General features: G+C 38.8%; 1 protein-coding gene across 2 annotated transcripts in view; it reads right to left on the bottom strand.

Moving 5' to 3' along the window:
* Positions 1 to 6,479: 6,479 nt before the first annotated feature.
* UBE2J1 (ubiquitin conjugating enzyme E2 J1) overlaps positions 6,480 to 18,133 on the bottom strand; it is a 59,964-nt gene continuing 48,310 nt past the window's right edge. For both annotated transcript variants that reach the window (XM_089691299.1, XM_089691300.1), the window contains one exon: positions 6,480 to 9,060. In XM_089691299.1, coding sequence (XP_089547425.1) covers positions 8,791 to 9,060 — 270 coding nt within the window. In that variant the 3' untranslated portion in view covers positions 6,480 to 8,790. The remainder of the gene's footprint in view (positions 9,061 to 18,133) is intronic.

The following is an 18,133-nucleotide window of genomic DNA, read 5'->3' as shown; positions in this document are numbered from 1 at the left end:
CAAACTTCACTGTTGGTATGGTGTTTTTGGGGTGATGTACAGTGCCTTTTGACCTCTAAACATGGTGTGTATTATGGCATCCAAAGAGTTCAATTTTGGTCTCATCTGACCAGACTACATTCTCCCAGTATTTCACATGCTTGTCTAAATGTTGTGCACAAACTGTAAACATGCTTCAAAATGATTTTTCTTCAGCAATGAAGTCTTGCATGGTGAGCATGTGTATAGGCCATGGAGGTTGAGTGCAGTACTTATTGCTTTCTTTGAAGCAATTGTACCTTCTAATTCCAAGTCTTTCTGAAGCTCTCCACCAGTGGTCCTTGGCTCTTTGACAACTCTTCTGATAATTCTTTTCACTCCGGTTTATGGTGAAATGTTGTTCTTTCCACTTACGGATTATGGCCCCAACAGTGCTCAATGGAACATTCAGACGTTTAGAAATCCTTCTGTAACCATCAGTATGTTTTTGCAACAATAGGGTTGTGAGGGTCTTGAAAGAGCTGTTTGCTTTTACCCATCATGAGATGTTTATTAAGTGACACCTTGGTAAGAAGATACCTTTTTATAGGCCATCAGTTGACTGAACCAGCTGATATTGATTTTCATTGACAGCAGGCAGGATTGCTTTCTAACTACTAATAGATTTCAGCTGGTGTCTTGGCTTTCCATGCCTTTTTGCACCTCCCTGTCTTCATGTGGTCAATACTTTTTCTCTGTGTCATTCCATTTTATTACACACAAATTTCTGACTGTATTTGTTTTGGTTTCTTTGTAATTATGGAATGCATGGGTTGTTACCGATGTGTGGTGAAAATGTCAATAGCACATTTAGAAATATAGTTACTGGGAAAATGGTGAAGAGTTCAATACTTATTTTACCCGCTGTGTGGGTGTGGGTGTATATATATATATATATATATATATATATATACACACACACACAGACATCACTAACCTGATCAATCACTGTTTTTGGTAGAAATGATATTTCTACATGGCAAATAATTTACTAGCAGGTGTAGTAGAGTAATAGAAATCCAACAGACCCAACAGTCATGACATGCATGCTGCTGATTCTGTGTAATTGAATCACTAATTGAAAGGGGCATGTTCAAAATAATAGCAGTGTGGAGTTCTATTAGTGAGGTCATTCATTCTTTGAGAAACAGGTGGCAATTATTGCCCTTATTTAAGGAAGGAAGGCAGCAAATGTTGTACATGCTGGTTACAGTGCATTTCTCTCTGAAATTCTGAGGAAAATAGGTCGTTCCAGACATTGTTCAGAAGAACAGCATACCTTGATTAAAAAGTTGATTGGAGAGGGGAAAACATATAAAGAAGTGCAGAAAACGATAGGCTGCTCAGCTAAAATGATCACAAATGCTTTAAAATGGCAACCAAAACCTGAAAGACGTGGAAGACAGCCAAAAACTACCATTCGAATGGATAGAAAAATAGGCAAAATAAAGGGTCAAATTTATGATTAAGTCAAGTGATGAAACGCGTCAAAGGGAAGTGACGTTAAGACACACAGCTAAGCCGGAAGTGTCCGAGTGGCCATTTTGGATCCTGGAGATTGTGATCTAGGTTACAGGAAGAGTGTTCCTGAGGATCTCTGGCTGCGTATGTACCTATATGATGGCAATTTTAAAAAAGATATATATGTAAGCATATTAATAAAGTTATATCTTTAAGCTTTATACGGATTTACACTGTCATTTATCCATATATATGGTGAGCATCGCTTGGAGACTGGTGTGGAGAGAGGAGTATCTATCTGTAACTGTGAAGATTCCTTTGGTGGAGCTTATCACATGCCATTATCTTACCTGGATGATTACAGGCTTGTGATTTTTGATGCTTTGGTAAGGGTATTTTATCTGCACATTTAGAAGTGGACACGTTTTTCTACAGGATTTTCACTTTTCTGTCACAAGATTTTTCACGGACACATTTTTACACAGTTGCTCACTTTTTTAGTAGTGATCACGTGTGTTTGTGTGCAATTCACGTGTTTTGAGTGAATATATATATATTATCAAAGGAAATACACTATGTGAGTTTTTCTTTTTTGGTTTGTTCTCGGAAGTCACTTTGGAAGCTGGTTTTCAATTTGAAGATTTTTGTTGAACTTTATGAATGACTTTGATTTGAAGGACATTTTTCTTATTTTGTGGGACGTATTTTTGATCATGTAGAGTACTGTTTATTATTGATTTATCAGCATATATATATTCATCAGCAGATTTTCTTATGTGATCATTATGGTTTGTTTTGTTTTTTGGGGGGGGATTTTAGTGTCACATGCGTTAGGCTTTATATATTAAGATAAGGGACACCGTATATTATTATTTATTATTTTGCACCAGGGGGTGTATAATTTTCACGGTGTAATATTGAGACTCGTTAGTATATTCATTTATATGATATATGCATTAGGATATATATATTAAGAAAAGGGACACCGTATATCATTAACACCAGTAAACATGCAACATCTTGGTTCCAGACCAACAAGATTGACGTTATGGAGTGGCCAGCCCAATCCCCAGATCTTAATCCAATAGAAAACTTGTGGGGTGACATCAAAAATGCAGTTTCTGATGCAAAACCAAAAAATAGAGAAGAACTGTGGAATGTAGTCCAATCATCCTGGGGTGGAATACCTGTTCACAGGTGCCAGAAGTTGGTTGACTCCATGCAACACAGATGTACAGCAGTTCTCAGAAACAGTGCTTATACAACTAAATATTAATTAAGTGATTCAAAGGAAAGCAAAATCTTGAAACATTTTCAGTTTATATAGTGAATGTTTGAGTTTGTAAAGAAGAATACAAACACTACTATTTTTTTTGAACAGCCTAATATTCACTTTTCTTCAATTTTTTTTAGGAACAACACAAATTTGATATATTTTTCTTCATGTTTTGATTTGGAATAGAATGTGTAGTGTTCCCAATGCAATTGTGTGCATGGAAATAAAAGCTATTAGAAGGATTTTGAGCTTTATTCACTTTTTTCAACACACTGCTATTATTTTGAACACAACTGTGTGTATATATATATATACATACACACACACACACACACATACATACATACATACATACATACATACATACATACAGTACACAGTTAGGTCTGTATATATTTGGAACCTGGCACAATTTTAGTTTTTTTCAGGTATTTACCAAAACATATTCAAGCTATAGGTATATAATGGATATGGGCTGAACTCTCAGGTTTAACTTGAGGGCATGTACATCCAAATTGGAGGAAGGGTTTAGGAATTACAGCTCTTACGAGTAGCCATCCCCCCCCCCTTTTTTTTTTTTCAAGGAACCAAAAGTAATTGGACAATTGAATCAAAAGATGTTTCATGACCAGGTGTGGGCTACTCCATTATTTCTTCATCAATTAAGCAGGTAAAAGGTCTGGAGCTGATTCTAAGTGCGGCATTTGCATTTGAAATCTATTGCTGTGAACTTACATCATGTGTTCAAAGGAGCTGTCCATGCAAGTGAAACAGGCCATTGTAAGGCTTCAAAAAGGAAACAAATCCATCCATCAGAGAGATGGCAGTAACATTAGGAGTGGCCAAATCAACAGTTTGGTACATTCTGAGGAAAGCAGAATGCATTGGTGAGCTCAGCAACATAAAAAGGCATGGACATCTCCAGAAGACAACAGTGGTGGATGATTACAGGATCCTCTCTATGGTAAAGAAAAACCCATTCACAACATCCAGACAAGTGAAGGACACTCTCCAGGAGGTGGGCATATCATTGTCAAAGTCTACAATCAAGAGAAGACTTCACGAGAGCAAATACAGAGGGTTCACCACAAGGTGGAAACCATTCATAAGCCTGAAGAATAGAAAAGCCAGATTAGACTTTGACAAAAACATCTAAAAAAGCCAGAACAGTTCTGGAAAAACATTCTTTGGACAGATGAAACTAAGACTAATCTGTACCAGAATGACGGAAAGAAAAAAGTGTGGAGAAGAACAGCTCATGATCTAAAGCACACAACATCATCTGTAAAACATTGGTGTTTATTGATGATGTGACAGAAGACAGAAGCAGCCGGATGAATTCTGCAGTGTTCAGAGATATACTGTCAGCCCAGATTCAGCCAAATGCAGCAAAGTTGATTGGAAGGTGCTTCACAGTACAGGTGGACAAGGATCCAAAACACACAGCAAAAGCAACGCAGGGGTTTTTGAAGGAAAAGAAGTGGAATATTCTGCAATGGCTGACTCAAGCACCTGATCTCAACCCAATTGAGCATGCATTTCACTTTCTGAAGGCAAATCTAAAGGCAGAAAGACCCACAAAGAACAACTGAAGACAGCTGCAAGTTAGAGCCTGGCAAAGCATCAGAAAGGAGGAAACCCAGTCTTTGGTTATGTCCATGGGTTCCAGACTTCAGGCAGTCATTGCCAGTAAAGGATTCTCAACAAAATATTAAAAATTAACATTTTATTTATAATGATATTCAGTTGTGAAATTACATTTGAGCCCCTGAAAATGGAGGGGCTGTATAAAAATGGTTGCAGTTCCTAAAGTTTGTACTTGATATTTATGTTCAACCCCTTGAATTAACTCTGAAAGTCTGCACTTCAAATTCATTTGGATTGTTTCATTTTAATTTATTCTGGTGACATACAGAGCCAAAAGTATGAAAATTGTGCTTGCGTCCAAATATATATGGACCTAACTAGATCATAAATACCCATTTTTATTTTTTTGTTACAAGTTATCACATAGCCTTTTTTCTCAGCTGCAGAGGTAAGGGGGGCTGCACAAGTCTATTATTCCAGCACAGCCAGTAGAATGGCCAAGCTGATATGGATATGCTCTCATGTCTACCGTGGTCAGTTTGGAATCAAAAACTGGCAGGAACACCAGGTATTTCAGGTAGCAATACAAAGAGAACAGGATACTTTATTGCACATACATGGTACAGCAGGAACATGAAATGTTAAGGTATCGTAACTAAACACACAGATTTAACATTTTCCCAAAACAGTTAAATTCAAGACATGTCTTGAATGATAACTGTTACAGTTACCAGCGTGCATATGTTGGCTCTCAACTAAACTGTTAAGCCATTAAAGGGCTGCTGTCATGATCACATATACAACACCATGACGACTGCAGATCAAAGGCTAAAGCCAGCCATAGCCGATGCGTGGTTGCAAGAAAGAAAATCTCTCAATTTCACCATCAACACAGTCAGTGTTGATGGGAAATCCCTCTCACAGAGCTATTGTGTGGGGGATCCATCCCTGCTAGGAGAACACAGCAGTTATTGTTAGCACCAATTCGACATGCTGGTTTACCCAAGTTGTACAACAATCGATTTGGGTGCAGAAATTCTGCACAGTCTTGAGGCACCCATTACAAAATGTAAAAAACTAAATTAATAGTTTTACAGAATGCAGCAACATCTGTACATGTAGGACACCTAACATCAGAGGGAATTTATTCTTCCAAAGCAAAATATACCTTTGCACACTGGTACTGACTAGTATTCCATTGTTTCTCTTCTCCCTCAGTTTCTCTCTTTTCACTCAGCTAATGTGATCCCAGTGCTGACAGAGGAGGACAGGGGAGGGCAAGCTAGGATGCTGTGCAGGGGCCCGATGTCCTTCTTATCAATTTAGGACATCATTGGTTATGTCGCTGGCAACTAGAAAGTTGTGATGGTGCACAATGAAAACCTGTGGCTTTGTGTAACTTAAATGTAGGCTTGATCCACCTGCTGGCTTTTATACAATTTTTGGGCAATTTTTAGGCATTTTGCCAAGGCACCCCTGAAGAAACTTGAAGACAACCTGGTTAAAAAAGGCTGGGCCAGACAACTAGCATCTTCACAAGGAATTCAAGCAATGGCAGGGCTTGTATTTCTTCCAGGACAGATTTTTTACTTTAAAAAAAAAGAGCCTGTGAGGACTTGGTTTTTAAAATGCAGACTCTTGGATGGACTCTCATCCTGACTGAGTTAATGGGCCTGGAACTTTTGAGTCAGAAGAGTTAGAGCCTCTGTCAGGTTTGTATTGCTATGTGCTGCACTAGAAAAGCACAGCCCTATTGCCGATTCCTTGATCCACTGATCCTGGTCAAATATGACTTTCCATGCAGTAAACAAATAAACCCTGGCAACTGGGCCACTTTTGAGACTTTAAACCATTTAATTACACTTAAACTCTGAGGAAGGGGGAGACATTGGACCCCCAAAATGTGTTAGCTGTCTTTTGTCCTTTCCATGGTCACAGTTGTTTGACACATTTTATGGTGCAACTTTATAATGACTATTCACTTTGGGTGACTGCTACTTTTGAGAAGTCCCCACTTTATGAATGAGATACTTATAGGAAGCTATACAATAAATATTTTAAGGCATTGCTCCTGTATAAAATTGGTGCTATGAAAGACAGCTAGCTATATTAAAAGCACTCAGATTTGCTAACAGAATAAAACTCAACACACTTCATTTATTGTTGACATATATTTTTCAGAGAACAATAATTTTAGATAATTACATATAGTACATTATAATGAATGCAAGAAAAAACAAATTAGGTAATTACTTTTAATTAAAAAAAGCAAGATATACATCTGAAAATAGACTACAGGATACTGACCATATGATATTCAGAGACAAACCCTTAATCCCTCTCCTAAAAAAAAAATGTAATACAAAAAAAAAAAGCAAGAAAATATTTCGGCCTCATTTTTTACATTTTGTAATGTATTTCAGGACAGTTTTTGAAAATTCTGAAGTCTTCACCAAGTTAAAAAAAAAAAAAATTATAAATAAATTGCCTTGATTACTAAAAATTCAGCTCTGAAACTTATGAACTAGCTAGCCAATCATCCATGCTTAAACCATAGAGAAAAACGATGCAATCTAAAAGGCAGTTACATCTCCTAGCAGTCCCATGCAGCATATATACCCGCTTGCCGTGCACCAAAACACTCATACCTACTATACTGGCCACTTTGGTCACTGAATCTGGCTGCTTACATCGCAAGTAGAAGTACTATGTCATACATTTTCCCGGACTGTGTGCCACTAGACTTGGTGCCCACAGAATCAGCACCAGCTAGACTGGCAAAAAATGTTCCTGGTCAACACAGGTGGCAATACTGTGCTTTAGTATTATCATTGCTGTTTGAAGCTGTGTACTAATGCCCCGTACACACGATAAGAAAATCATACAAAAAATTTGGCGGAACCACTGATCAAACTATTTTCTCTTCGTTGATGAGCAGGATGTTTTAACCAATAACGATATTGTGAATGAAAAAATCCAGTTGAACAACAGTGAAAAATTTTGTCGTTTCGCATACGAACAACCGATTTTCTATGAGGTGGTAGGACGGTTGTACAAAGAAAATCTATCAAGTGCTATCACACATGAACAAAAACAGAAGATGACCCGGATGTTTATGTCCAAGGAATCTTCGTAAACACAAACAAAAAATCCAAATGTTAAAAGTTTATTGGCCTAATGAGATAATGAAACCAGAATGAAACATATTATATTTTTATGTATCACTATTTATGTATATAGATTATATAATAAACTATATTATACTCATTGCTGTTAATTGCTGTATGTATCGCTCGTTCTGGCCGGAAAGGCGTGCCTGCAAGGTCACACGCACACTGCATCACTTCCACTTGTACGGAAGACGTCAACACTACGTATTGCCCGACGAACAATTTTTTTAGATTGGTTAATGTGGGCCATGATTTCAACCAACGAACGAACGCCTCTCGGATGTTGAATGACCGATTGGTCGATTGTCTAATCGAGTATTCCCACCTTAATTGAGCATTTCAAATGCTGGATGTAAAGTCAAAGCTGTCACTCATAAACAACACTTCTACCACAGAAATGGACTGCTTCTTTGCTAGCACAGCATGTGTGGAGTCTTTGACCCTCTGCTGTTGCAGGTCTACATTCATGGTTGGCGCTATATAAATCCTGTATAATAACAATAATAATAATTACATTATGTGTGGTCCTTTGGAGATACCAGGAGCCGAGGACACACTTGAGGCCCCCATGTCAAGAAAGGTGACCAACACTGATGAAAATAGATAGATTCAGCCCTGGGAACATGTCACCACCAGTGTTTTTATCCAATGGTGGTTAATTGTTAGCTAGAACAAAATGTGCAAAAGTAACCTAGTACAAATCATGCACAAATTAATGTAGAAATGCTAAAACGCTGTGCAGCCCCAAACAAATGAATAAAAAATAAAATTACTTTAGTGCATTTTTAATAAATGCCCAGATGAGTAGCTCCTGACCATATTTGATCTTGTGGTTTGGGTTGAGTGGACAAATCATTCCCTCTGCTAACCTTATTCCATCAAACACATGATGGAAGCATTTAACATACCACACTAGGAATTATTTAAAATAAAAAAAAATAAAAAAAAGTACCTTATTTGCATCAGTATATCTATCATGAAAGTGCAGTAGTTTTCTTTTCTACAAAATGGGTGGTGTGCTATCCATTATTCACTTTGTTCAGTAAACATATAAACATGGGTATAAACAAAGCACTTGTTCAAAGTGTATAGCCCGATAGGAAGAAAAGATCCAGCCAACTCCAGCAACAATGTTATAGTATGCCATAGACAGTCATTTAAGCAGATAAATGGTTTTTGTTTTTTTCTAACAGAAAGAGTAATTCCCTTAAACAGTTGTCATAACTGATATACGTTTAACAAGCGTTCATGTCAATTCCTTACAGAACCAATCAAACATTATAGCTCATAGTCAAAAATGTAGTCGTTGGCCAAGTATATTCTGCGGAAAATAAGTGCTGCCAATGCTAATGTCAGCAATACTATCAGTACTGTTGACCCAGTGTTGCTTGCATTGACAGTATGTTGCTGGACTGGGATGAGCCCCGGAGAAGCAGGATTTCTTCTCTGTTGTGCTCGTCGCTGCCGAGGGCTCCTGGACACATTGGGAGCCGGGGCTGGCTGTGCAGGTTCTTCACCAGATGGAGCTTCTCTGTCATAAGTCTCAGCCTGAAAAAGGGATTGCTGGATTAAGAAGAGTGCACAGTATTTTTACACAATATCCTAACGATTTTACTGTGACCCCCAACTGTCACTGGAACCACAAAAAAGATATTCTCAATGAAAACCCAATCTGACAACGGTTATATTATTATTGGTAACATGAGAAGTCAAAAATAGTTATTTATTCTTTAATTTATTTTTCACTGTCAAATACGTTATGGAGTTACCATTCATATTAAAAATATAGTATAATAAATAATAGCAAAAAAACAAAGAACAAAGCAAGCTAAATATACATTTACAAATTTCTGCAACTGTAATACCTCCATATACAGTATATTACTAGAATCCACTGCATCCCTCCCCATACTGCTTGCACTCCTCATTGATCCCAATAACATATAATTAGATGGGTTATTTTTGGCCTGTTTTTGTTCCTATTCCTAAATTGAGTGTTAAACCCCAACAACTTACCTTATTGCCTCCTATCTGTTAAATATCAAACAGATTAAAAAGCTTTCAATGGTAACAGTGCCCCAAAAAAATGAAATCTGTTGATCTTTCAGAGATTTGGAGTTGTCCTGTGTCCTCTGCACACTTCCTGTATTATTTGAAAGAGTCTGCTTCACCTAATTGTTATCTTGGACTACAGAATATTTAGCCTTTAAGTTGTATAGATCTAAGAGTGGTTGAAAAGTTTGTCAAACCGACAGTGGGCAGAATTGACACCGCTCAATCCACAATAACCCTTTGTATTGTCAGCTTAAAACAAGGCTTAGCTAGATCCACACTTGTATGGGTGGTTGTAGGAGTTGGTGAGGTTGCACAGCAGTAACCACCCGCACAGCAGCAACCACCCGCACAAATGTGGACCTTGCCTTAAAGCGGAGTTCTACCTGAAACAAATAAATAAATAAAAGTCAGCAGCTACAAAAACTGTAGATGCCGACTTTTAAAATACAGCCACTTACCTGTCCCAGGGTCCAGTGGTGTCTTAACCACGGCTGGTTTCACTGGCTGTCTTCTCTCCCTAGCACCGGCATCATCAGTGTGGGAACCCAGCTTTGACAGCTTGCAGCTTCACAGCCGGGTGCCCACTGCGCATGCGTGAGAAGTGCTGCACTTTGTGAATGGCCCCGTAGTCTTCTGGGACCTATCACATGTCCCAGAAGACTACAGGGAGGGAGGGAGGACAACTTCTGCTTCCGATCACCTACGCGATTGCAGCGGAAGTGGGAGCGGGTGCCTGTCATATTCGGGTACCCGCTCCCCAAAGGTGCCAATCCTTAATGGGGAGCGGAGGACAAAAGGCTTAAAGCAGAACTTCCCCTTTTGGATGGAGCTCCACTTTAAGCCTTGTTTTGAGCTGACAACGCCGCTCGAGAGAAGCGAGGGTGTACCAATAATCCTAATGGCACTGCCATGCACTAGAAACCACACTGCACTATGCAGTTTCCTGTCGGCCGCATTTTCTGAAAAGCTGCAGGGACCTTTTCCCTGTATTTTCAGTGGACATAACAGCTCATTCAAATGGGCTGTTGTACACAGGCAAACGCAGCCTTGGGGAAACCACATACATATGAGCCAAGCCTAAAGGCAGAGTATATTTCTTGCAGATCAACAGGTATTTTACTGTTCTATTTGCTCTTGAGCTCTGGAGGATTTTACGCCTTAATGACCAGGCCATTTTTTGCTATTTAGCACTGTGATATTTTAACTGGTAATTGCACATGCAACGCTGTACCCGAACAAAATTTAAATAATTTTTTTCACACAAATAGCAGCTTTCTGTATATACTATATACACAAACTGTACATACTTTACATACTTTTTTTTTGCCTTGACATAAGCTGTAAAGTAACCCTGTTGGGGTGGTCAAAACATGGCAAAAGAACTAACCTAAGAGCATAAATATACTTAACGATCTGGCAGCCCATATGCACAAACTTTAATGTGTAGCAGCAGTTTCATTTTAAAGACACTGTAAATTTTCCTGACTAAAAAAATTAAACAGGAAGAATGGTAAGCACACCGGAGGATTGATGAATATAGTGTATATTTATTGATCCATAGTGATGCATCACTTTGGATATATATTTTTTCTGCTGTTTTGATATATTCTGGTCTGAATATGTATGGTTTGTGATTTTTCTGAGATTTTTTTGTACTTTATCTCAAGTAGCCATGCGTTTTTTGTATATATTATTATTTAAATTTTGATTATTTACAAATGTGGCTTCTTAGCCCGTATCTTCTTGGTATATTTACTCGCTTTTATCTGTGTTTGTGCATGTTATTTCATTTTTCATTTTACTTTTCATTTATAAATGTTTTCATAATTATTTTTATCCATTATTCTTTTTCTCTTTCTTTGTTTCTCTTTTTATTCCACTTCACTTTAATTTTTCTTTTCCTCCTTTCTTGTTGTTCTCTGAGATCACTGTTTTTGATACAATGGTTTTATATGTTTTGTTACAATGTATTATTATTATTATACAGGATTTATATAGCGCCAAAAGGTTTGCTCAGTGCTGTACATTATAGAGGGAGACAGAACATGAGACAATATAGTAACAAAACAAAAAACACGAGGGGGTCAAGGGCCCCGCTCTTTCGATTAGTAGGTGTATCCTCAGGATTCAGGAGTGCTGATTAGGACAGGTGTTCTTTATTAACGAATACCTATATAAAAGACAGAACTTTTGTTGTTTTTCTTTGTTATGAATAAGCACGAGATCGTGTGAAATGCGTTAACAGGTCCTGTATTTATGTCCTGGTGTTTTGTGTGTCCTATAGATCAATAAATACACACTATATTCTTAAATCCTCCGGTGTGCAGCTGACCCTTCTTCCTATTGCTTCGTGTGTGGTGATGAGCCAGAGTCTGCACTTGTTGTGGATTGATCTGGATTGCCTGAACGGTATACCTCTGTTCTTTAAAAAACTTCAAGGACATTGCTAAAAGACACCTAACTGTTACTGTTCACCTTTACCATCACAGGAACGAGCTCTCAAATGCTAAGCCCCAGAGCTACAGCATCAGTGCAGAGAAAAAGCATGTGAGGGGGTTTGAATCAGAAAAAGAGCTCATTCCTGTGATGGTAGAGGTGAACAGACATCCTGGAAGTGTTCCAGTTAGACTTTGGGAGCTGTGTAAATGGTCTACACCTATAGCAGGGGCATTATACAACTTTGGTCAAAGCTGCACAATAATATGAAAACATGAGATCACAATATGAAGATTATATTTTTCAAGAATATAATCATGACTGTGGTGGAGAAAAGAAAAAAAAACCCTAAAATCTAATCCGTTAAAACACTAATGCCTACACGAAAAGCATACTATAACATCAAGAGATAAGACAAAACAAATATGTTTGCGCAAGTTAAAATATGAATGCACAGTTCATCAGTTTAAGTGTTCCGCAAAAACAATTATTCTGCATTTGTCTTTGCATAGGAAGCTTTAACATTTGGAGTTAACGGTTTGTTCCAAAGTACTTTGTTTTGTTAGGCAGTTGTCTGCTTAGCCTACAGCATAAATGAGATCAGGCAGCAAATGTAACTGAATGTGGAGTAAGCTTTCTGCAGCTTAATGCATTTCCATTGAGACAGGTCCCAGTCATCCTCTACGTCATACACTACATGCGAATTGTGTTTGTCCTTTGTGTAAGTTCCCCCGTATAACATAGAGCATTCAAGATAAAGGGTTTTTTAGAAAAAAAAAAAAAAAAAAGACCACTGATCACTGCTCTAGTGATTGTGTGAAGTCCTCGTTGGAGGGTATTCCCCCAGTTACTGAGCCTGGAAAATGCAAAGCCTGCCACAACAGATGGTCTGACGTTATTAGACGTGTTTTTGTCTATACCAATCCCCAGGCCCATCACCGCTAAAATAAACAAATAAATAAATAAAGTGCAGCTTATCTAGGATTTGAGCACAATTTATCACTGAATTTAGATTGCATTTACAAAAGTCCAACAGCAGCTGCTTTGGCTCAGGACCAGACTCCATGCACTCCCATAATGGATGTGTTATATAAGTACCACAGACTGGGAGAATTAGGCAAATGCCAAATTAATACTTACAATTATAGAAGCAGTATTATATAAACAAGAATCATCGCATTTCATATTTAAGGAAAAAAAAAAGCTTGATATCATGGCCCCTAACTCCCTCGGTGCCCCCCCAGTAAGGCAAACAACCGTCTTCTGCCTAGATACTTACCCGCAACACTATTTGGTATACAAGATTATCCCTTGGATTGGACTGAAGTTAAAATCTTGTATTGGAATCATCCAGCATATAACAGTACATTAGAGGGCAGAAAAGCTTGATTGTCTGCTATTTTGTAAATACAGGGGACAGTTGTCCTTTGTTGCTTATTAAATAGGAGTGAGTTTGTGCGGAAATTGGGAATCATTTTTGTTAAGGCTAGGTTCACACCTATGCATTTTTCAGAAACAGTACAGTTCATTTAACATTATTTCCTATGGGTCACATTCACATCTGTGAGTTTTCAAGCGGTACTGTTTTTGGAAAAGGTCAGGAACTTCTTTGCCTGCAGCGGGTTATATTTTTGGTTTCATAGACTTTAATGGAGATGCATGAAAAATGAACATGCATTTTTGGTGCCTTTCCCTGCATGACAACAGACACCTCCCACTAGCAACATTGATACATCCCAAAAATGCTAAAAGCATCAAAAACCCATAACACACCGTAAAAATGCATAAACCGCAACCTGCATAGGTGTGAATCTAGTGTAAAAATAGGAAAGACATTTGGCGATCCGAAGGTTTGTCAGAAAGAACATTAGAACGGATATATACTAATCTCACCCTCTCCTCCCCACTCCCACTGCAGCTGTCAACTCCTTGGTTATTGTAGGTCTCATATAGGTAGTTTTTCTATGACAAAGGTTTCCGTCTGACATTAAATCTTTTATGTCTGGTGGTAATAAAAATAACTTTTTACCAGAACAAACTTTTGTTTGTATGCCCTAATTTACTGAAATAATTTTTCAACTACTTTGCATACCAAAATCTTTTTTTCCATTTTTTTTTGTAGCAAATATGAGAGCTTTGGTCAGTAATTTGTTTAAAAAAATAAATAAATATTGATTTTAAATGATTTTATGACTAGCAGATAAATTAAAAAAAATGCAGCGTATCTAATATGTAGCATTACATTTTCCTATTTATCCTGACTGCAGGGACCTAAAATATACCTGGATTTTGCTCCATATGTCAGAGTTGTATGGTCAATAAACAAAGGCATATATGGTTTTAAGATATTAGGCATTTTCTTGTACACAATCTAATTTCTACAGCTGTAATTAACAGAGGATTTAAAAAATGCTAAAATACTAACTCCTAGATTGTAAGCTTGAAAGAGCAGGGCCCTTGAACCCCTCGCGTATCACATTGTATTGTTTTCGTACTGTCGCATGTTCTGTCTCCCTTTGTAATGTACAGCGCTGAGCGAACTGTTGGCGCTTTATAAATACTGTATAATAATAATAATAACTACCCTAATGAACGTGTCTTAAAGTGGAAGTTCAGGTAAAACTTATTCCACCCCTCATTCTAAGGCCATTCTACACTGCTCAAAAAAATTAAAGGAACACTTTTTAATCAAGAGTATAGCATCAATTCAATTAAATTCCTGTGATACTGATCTGGTCAGTTAAGTAGCAGAGGGGGTTGTTAATCAGTTTCAGCTGCTTTGGTGTTAATGAAATTAACAACAGGTGCGCTAGATGGGCAACAATGAGGTGACCCCCAAAACAGGAATGGTTTTACAGGTGGAGGCCACTGACATCTTTTCTCTCTACTCATCTTTTCTGACTGTTTTTCGTTAGTTTTGCATTTGGTTAGGGTCAGTGTCACTACTGGTAGCATGAGGCGATACCTGGACCCTACAGAGGTTGCACAGGCAGTCCAACTCCTCCAGGATGGCACATCAATATATGCCATTGCCAGAAAGTTTGATGTGTCTCCCAGCACAGTCTCAAGAGTATGGAGGAGATTCCAGGAGACAGGCAGTTACTCTAGGAGAGCTGGACAGGGATGTTCAAGGTCCTTAACCCATCAGCAAGACCAATATCTGCTCCTTTGTGCAAGGAGGAAAAGGATGAACACTGCCAGAGCCCTACAAAATGACCTCCAGCAGGCCACTGGTGTGAATGTCTCACCAAACAATCAGAAACAGACTTCATGAGGGTGGCCGGAGGGCTCGACGTCCTCTACTGGGTCCTGCGCTCACTGCCCGGCACCACAGAGCTCTATTGGTGTTTGCTATTGAACACCAGAATTGGCAAGTCTGCCACTGGTGCCCTGTGCTTTTCACAAATGAGAGTAGGTTCCCCCTGAACACATGTGACAGATGTGAAAGGGTCTGGAGAAGCCATGGAGAATGTTATTCTGCCTGTAACATCATTCAGTATGACCGTTTTAGTGGTGGGTCAGTGATGGTCTGAGGAGGCATATCCATGGAGGGACACACAGACCTCTACAGGCTAGACAACGGCACCCTGACTGCCATTAGGTATGGGGATGAAATCCTTGGTCCCATTGTCAGACCCTATGCTGGTGCATTGGGTCCTGGGCTCCCCCTGGTGCATGCCTCTTGTGGCAAGAGTATGCAGGCAGTTCCTGGAAGATGAAGGAAGTGATACCATTGAATGGCCCCCACGCTCGCCTGACCTAAATCCATAAGAACACCTCTGGGATATCATGTTTTGGTCCATCTGACGCCACCGGGTTGCACCTTAGACTGTCCAGGAGCTCAGTGATGCCCTGGTCCACATCTGGGAGGAAATACCCCAAGACACCATCAGTCGTCTCATTAGGAACATGCCCCAATGTTGTCAGTTATGCATACAAGGGGGGGCCATACAAACTGCGGCATGCATACACGTGGGGGCCATACAAACTACTGAGTACCATTCTGAGTTGCTGCAATGAAATTTCCATAAAATGGACTAGCCTGCTGCATCATTTGTTCACTTTGATTTTCGGGGTGTTTTTGAATTCAGTCCTCTGTAGGTTGATTATTTTAATTTCCAAACGATGTGGCATTCTTACATTCCTAACACATTACCCAGTCTATATCAGTATAGATATCTAGCATGATATTTTTCCCCCTGAGATCTGATGTGTTTTCAAAGTGTTCCTTTAATTTTTTTGAGCAGTGTATTTAACCCTGTAAAGAAAAGAACTGTATACTTACTTATTCTGAATCCAATCTGGTCCAGTCTACAGTGGCAGTTTCTGTGTAGAGAAGAGTTTTCCGACAACGGCTGGAAATGCCTGGGAGATGACGTCATCCATAAACTTACTATGGGGGTATGGCTGTCCCACCTCTACACAAAAGCCACTCCTGAGAGCTGTTCCTGGGACCAGACCAGAGTGGCTTCAGAATAGGTAATAGATCTTTTCTTTACAAGGTAGATAGAATAGCCTTAGAATGGAAGTGGGGGTAGGTTTAGCCTTTGTTGGGTTTTTCCTGAACTTAAACTTTAACCCTTTTGCTTCCAGGCGCTACGCTCCGCTTTTAAACCCAGGTGGCCAGGCTATTTTTGTAATTTTTCCATTGTTTTTTATTTTTCCCTTACAGCTTTCAGAGTTTGTAAAAGACCCCCTTTTTCTGAGCACATGACCAGTAGAGTTAAAAGAAGTTGCTAATGAACGTTAGGAACCCACAATATTTGCGCAAATGTTTATCAAAACAATATTCTTGCAAAAAATACAATAAAATCATTACTAGTAGATACAAAAACAGCAAATTTTACAAAATTCCTACTAAATCTAAAAGCTTAACCTGTATTGAGTTAATAAATAACAAACATTTGTAAATTTTAAATTGGCCATTTTTGGGAAATAGTGAAAAGCAAACATGCACAAAAATGGCTCTAAAAATCTGGAGGTTTTAATTTTTCACTTACAGCTTTAAGAGTTTGTAAAAAACCCCTCCCAGACCATACATTTTCTGAAAGCACATGACCAGTAGAATAAAAAGAAGTTGCTACTGATTTTTAAGGCCCAGCGGTATGTGCTCTGTTTATCAAAACATTATTTTTGCTAACAATACACTAAAATCATTATTAGCAGATACAAACCCAGCACATTTTACAAAATTCCCACTAAATAAAAAAGCTTAACCTGCTAACCAGTATTGAGTTAATAAATAACAAATATTTGTAAAATTTTCATTTGAAATTGCGCTTCTTTGCAAAAATGGTGAAAATCGAATGTACAGAAAAATGGAAACAATCAAATTTCTCAAAAAATCTGGAGGGTTTCATTTTTCAATTGCACTTTTCAGGGTTTGTAAAAGACCCCCCTAAACCATATAGTTTTAATCGGTGCTGGGGGAGACAGATAAGGGGGAGGAAGGGGCAAGTATGGGTGGGTGTGTGTGTGCGCGCATGTGGGGGGGAGGGGGTTGCAGCTTAGAAGCTAGGAAAGTGTAGGAGAAAAGGCAGCAGGTGAGAGGCACAGGAGCAGCGGTGGCAGGTTGGGGGAGGGGGGGGGGTCACATTTTAAGTTAATAGCTCTGATCAGCAGCTTGTTAACTGCTAATCAGAGCTAGTATTTTGTTCAGCAGAGTGACCATGAGCTTGTAGCAGAAGCACGAATGTGAGGAATGTCAGGTTCATACGGCACTGGAAGCAGTGCTGTAGGTCCATACGTCATACAGACTTGGCAGTAAGAGGGTTAAAGTGTCACTAAAGGCAAAACTTTTCTTTTTCCATTATGGATAGAGTAAGGGAGGATTATAACCCCCGTCAGTTTTTCATCCCATTGCAGAGATTTCCCTTTACTTCTTGTTCCATAGCCAAAACAGGAAGTGAAAGGAATCCCAGTGTGTCACCAGGGTCACCAGAACTAGCATCCCCGTTGGATAATTTCCCCTCCAGTTCCAATGTCAACTCAAAGTTTGGGATTTTCTTTACTTTCACTTTCAATGAAAACAGTAAACGGGACAAATAGAGTGAGTGAATCTCCCTAATGGGGGCACAGACAGCAATAAAAACTGATAGGTGTCCTAATTCCTCTCCACTCTATCCAAAAC

Source organism: Staurois parvus, unplaced genomic scaffold, assembly GCF_062004578.1.
Source record: "Staurois parvus isolate SC_StPar_1 unplaced genomic scaffold, SC_StPar_1.0 ptg000561l, whole genome shotgun sequence".
NCBI classification, from domain to species: Eukaryota; Metazoa; Chordata; class Amphibia; order Anura; family Ranidae; genus Staurois; species Staurois parvus.
This window is presented reverse-complemented; position numbering and strand designations above follow the sequence as displayed.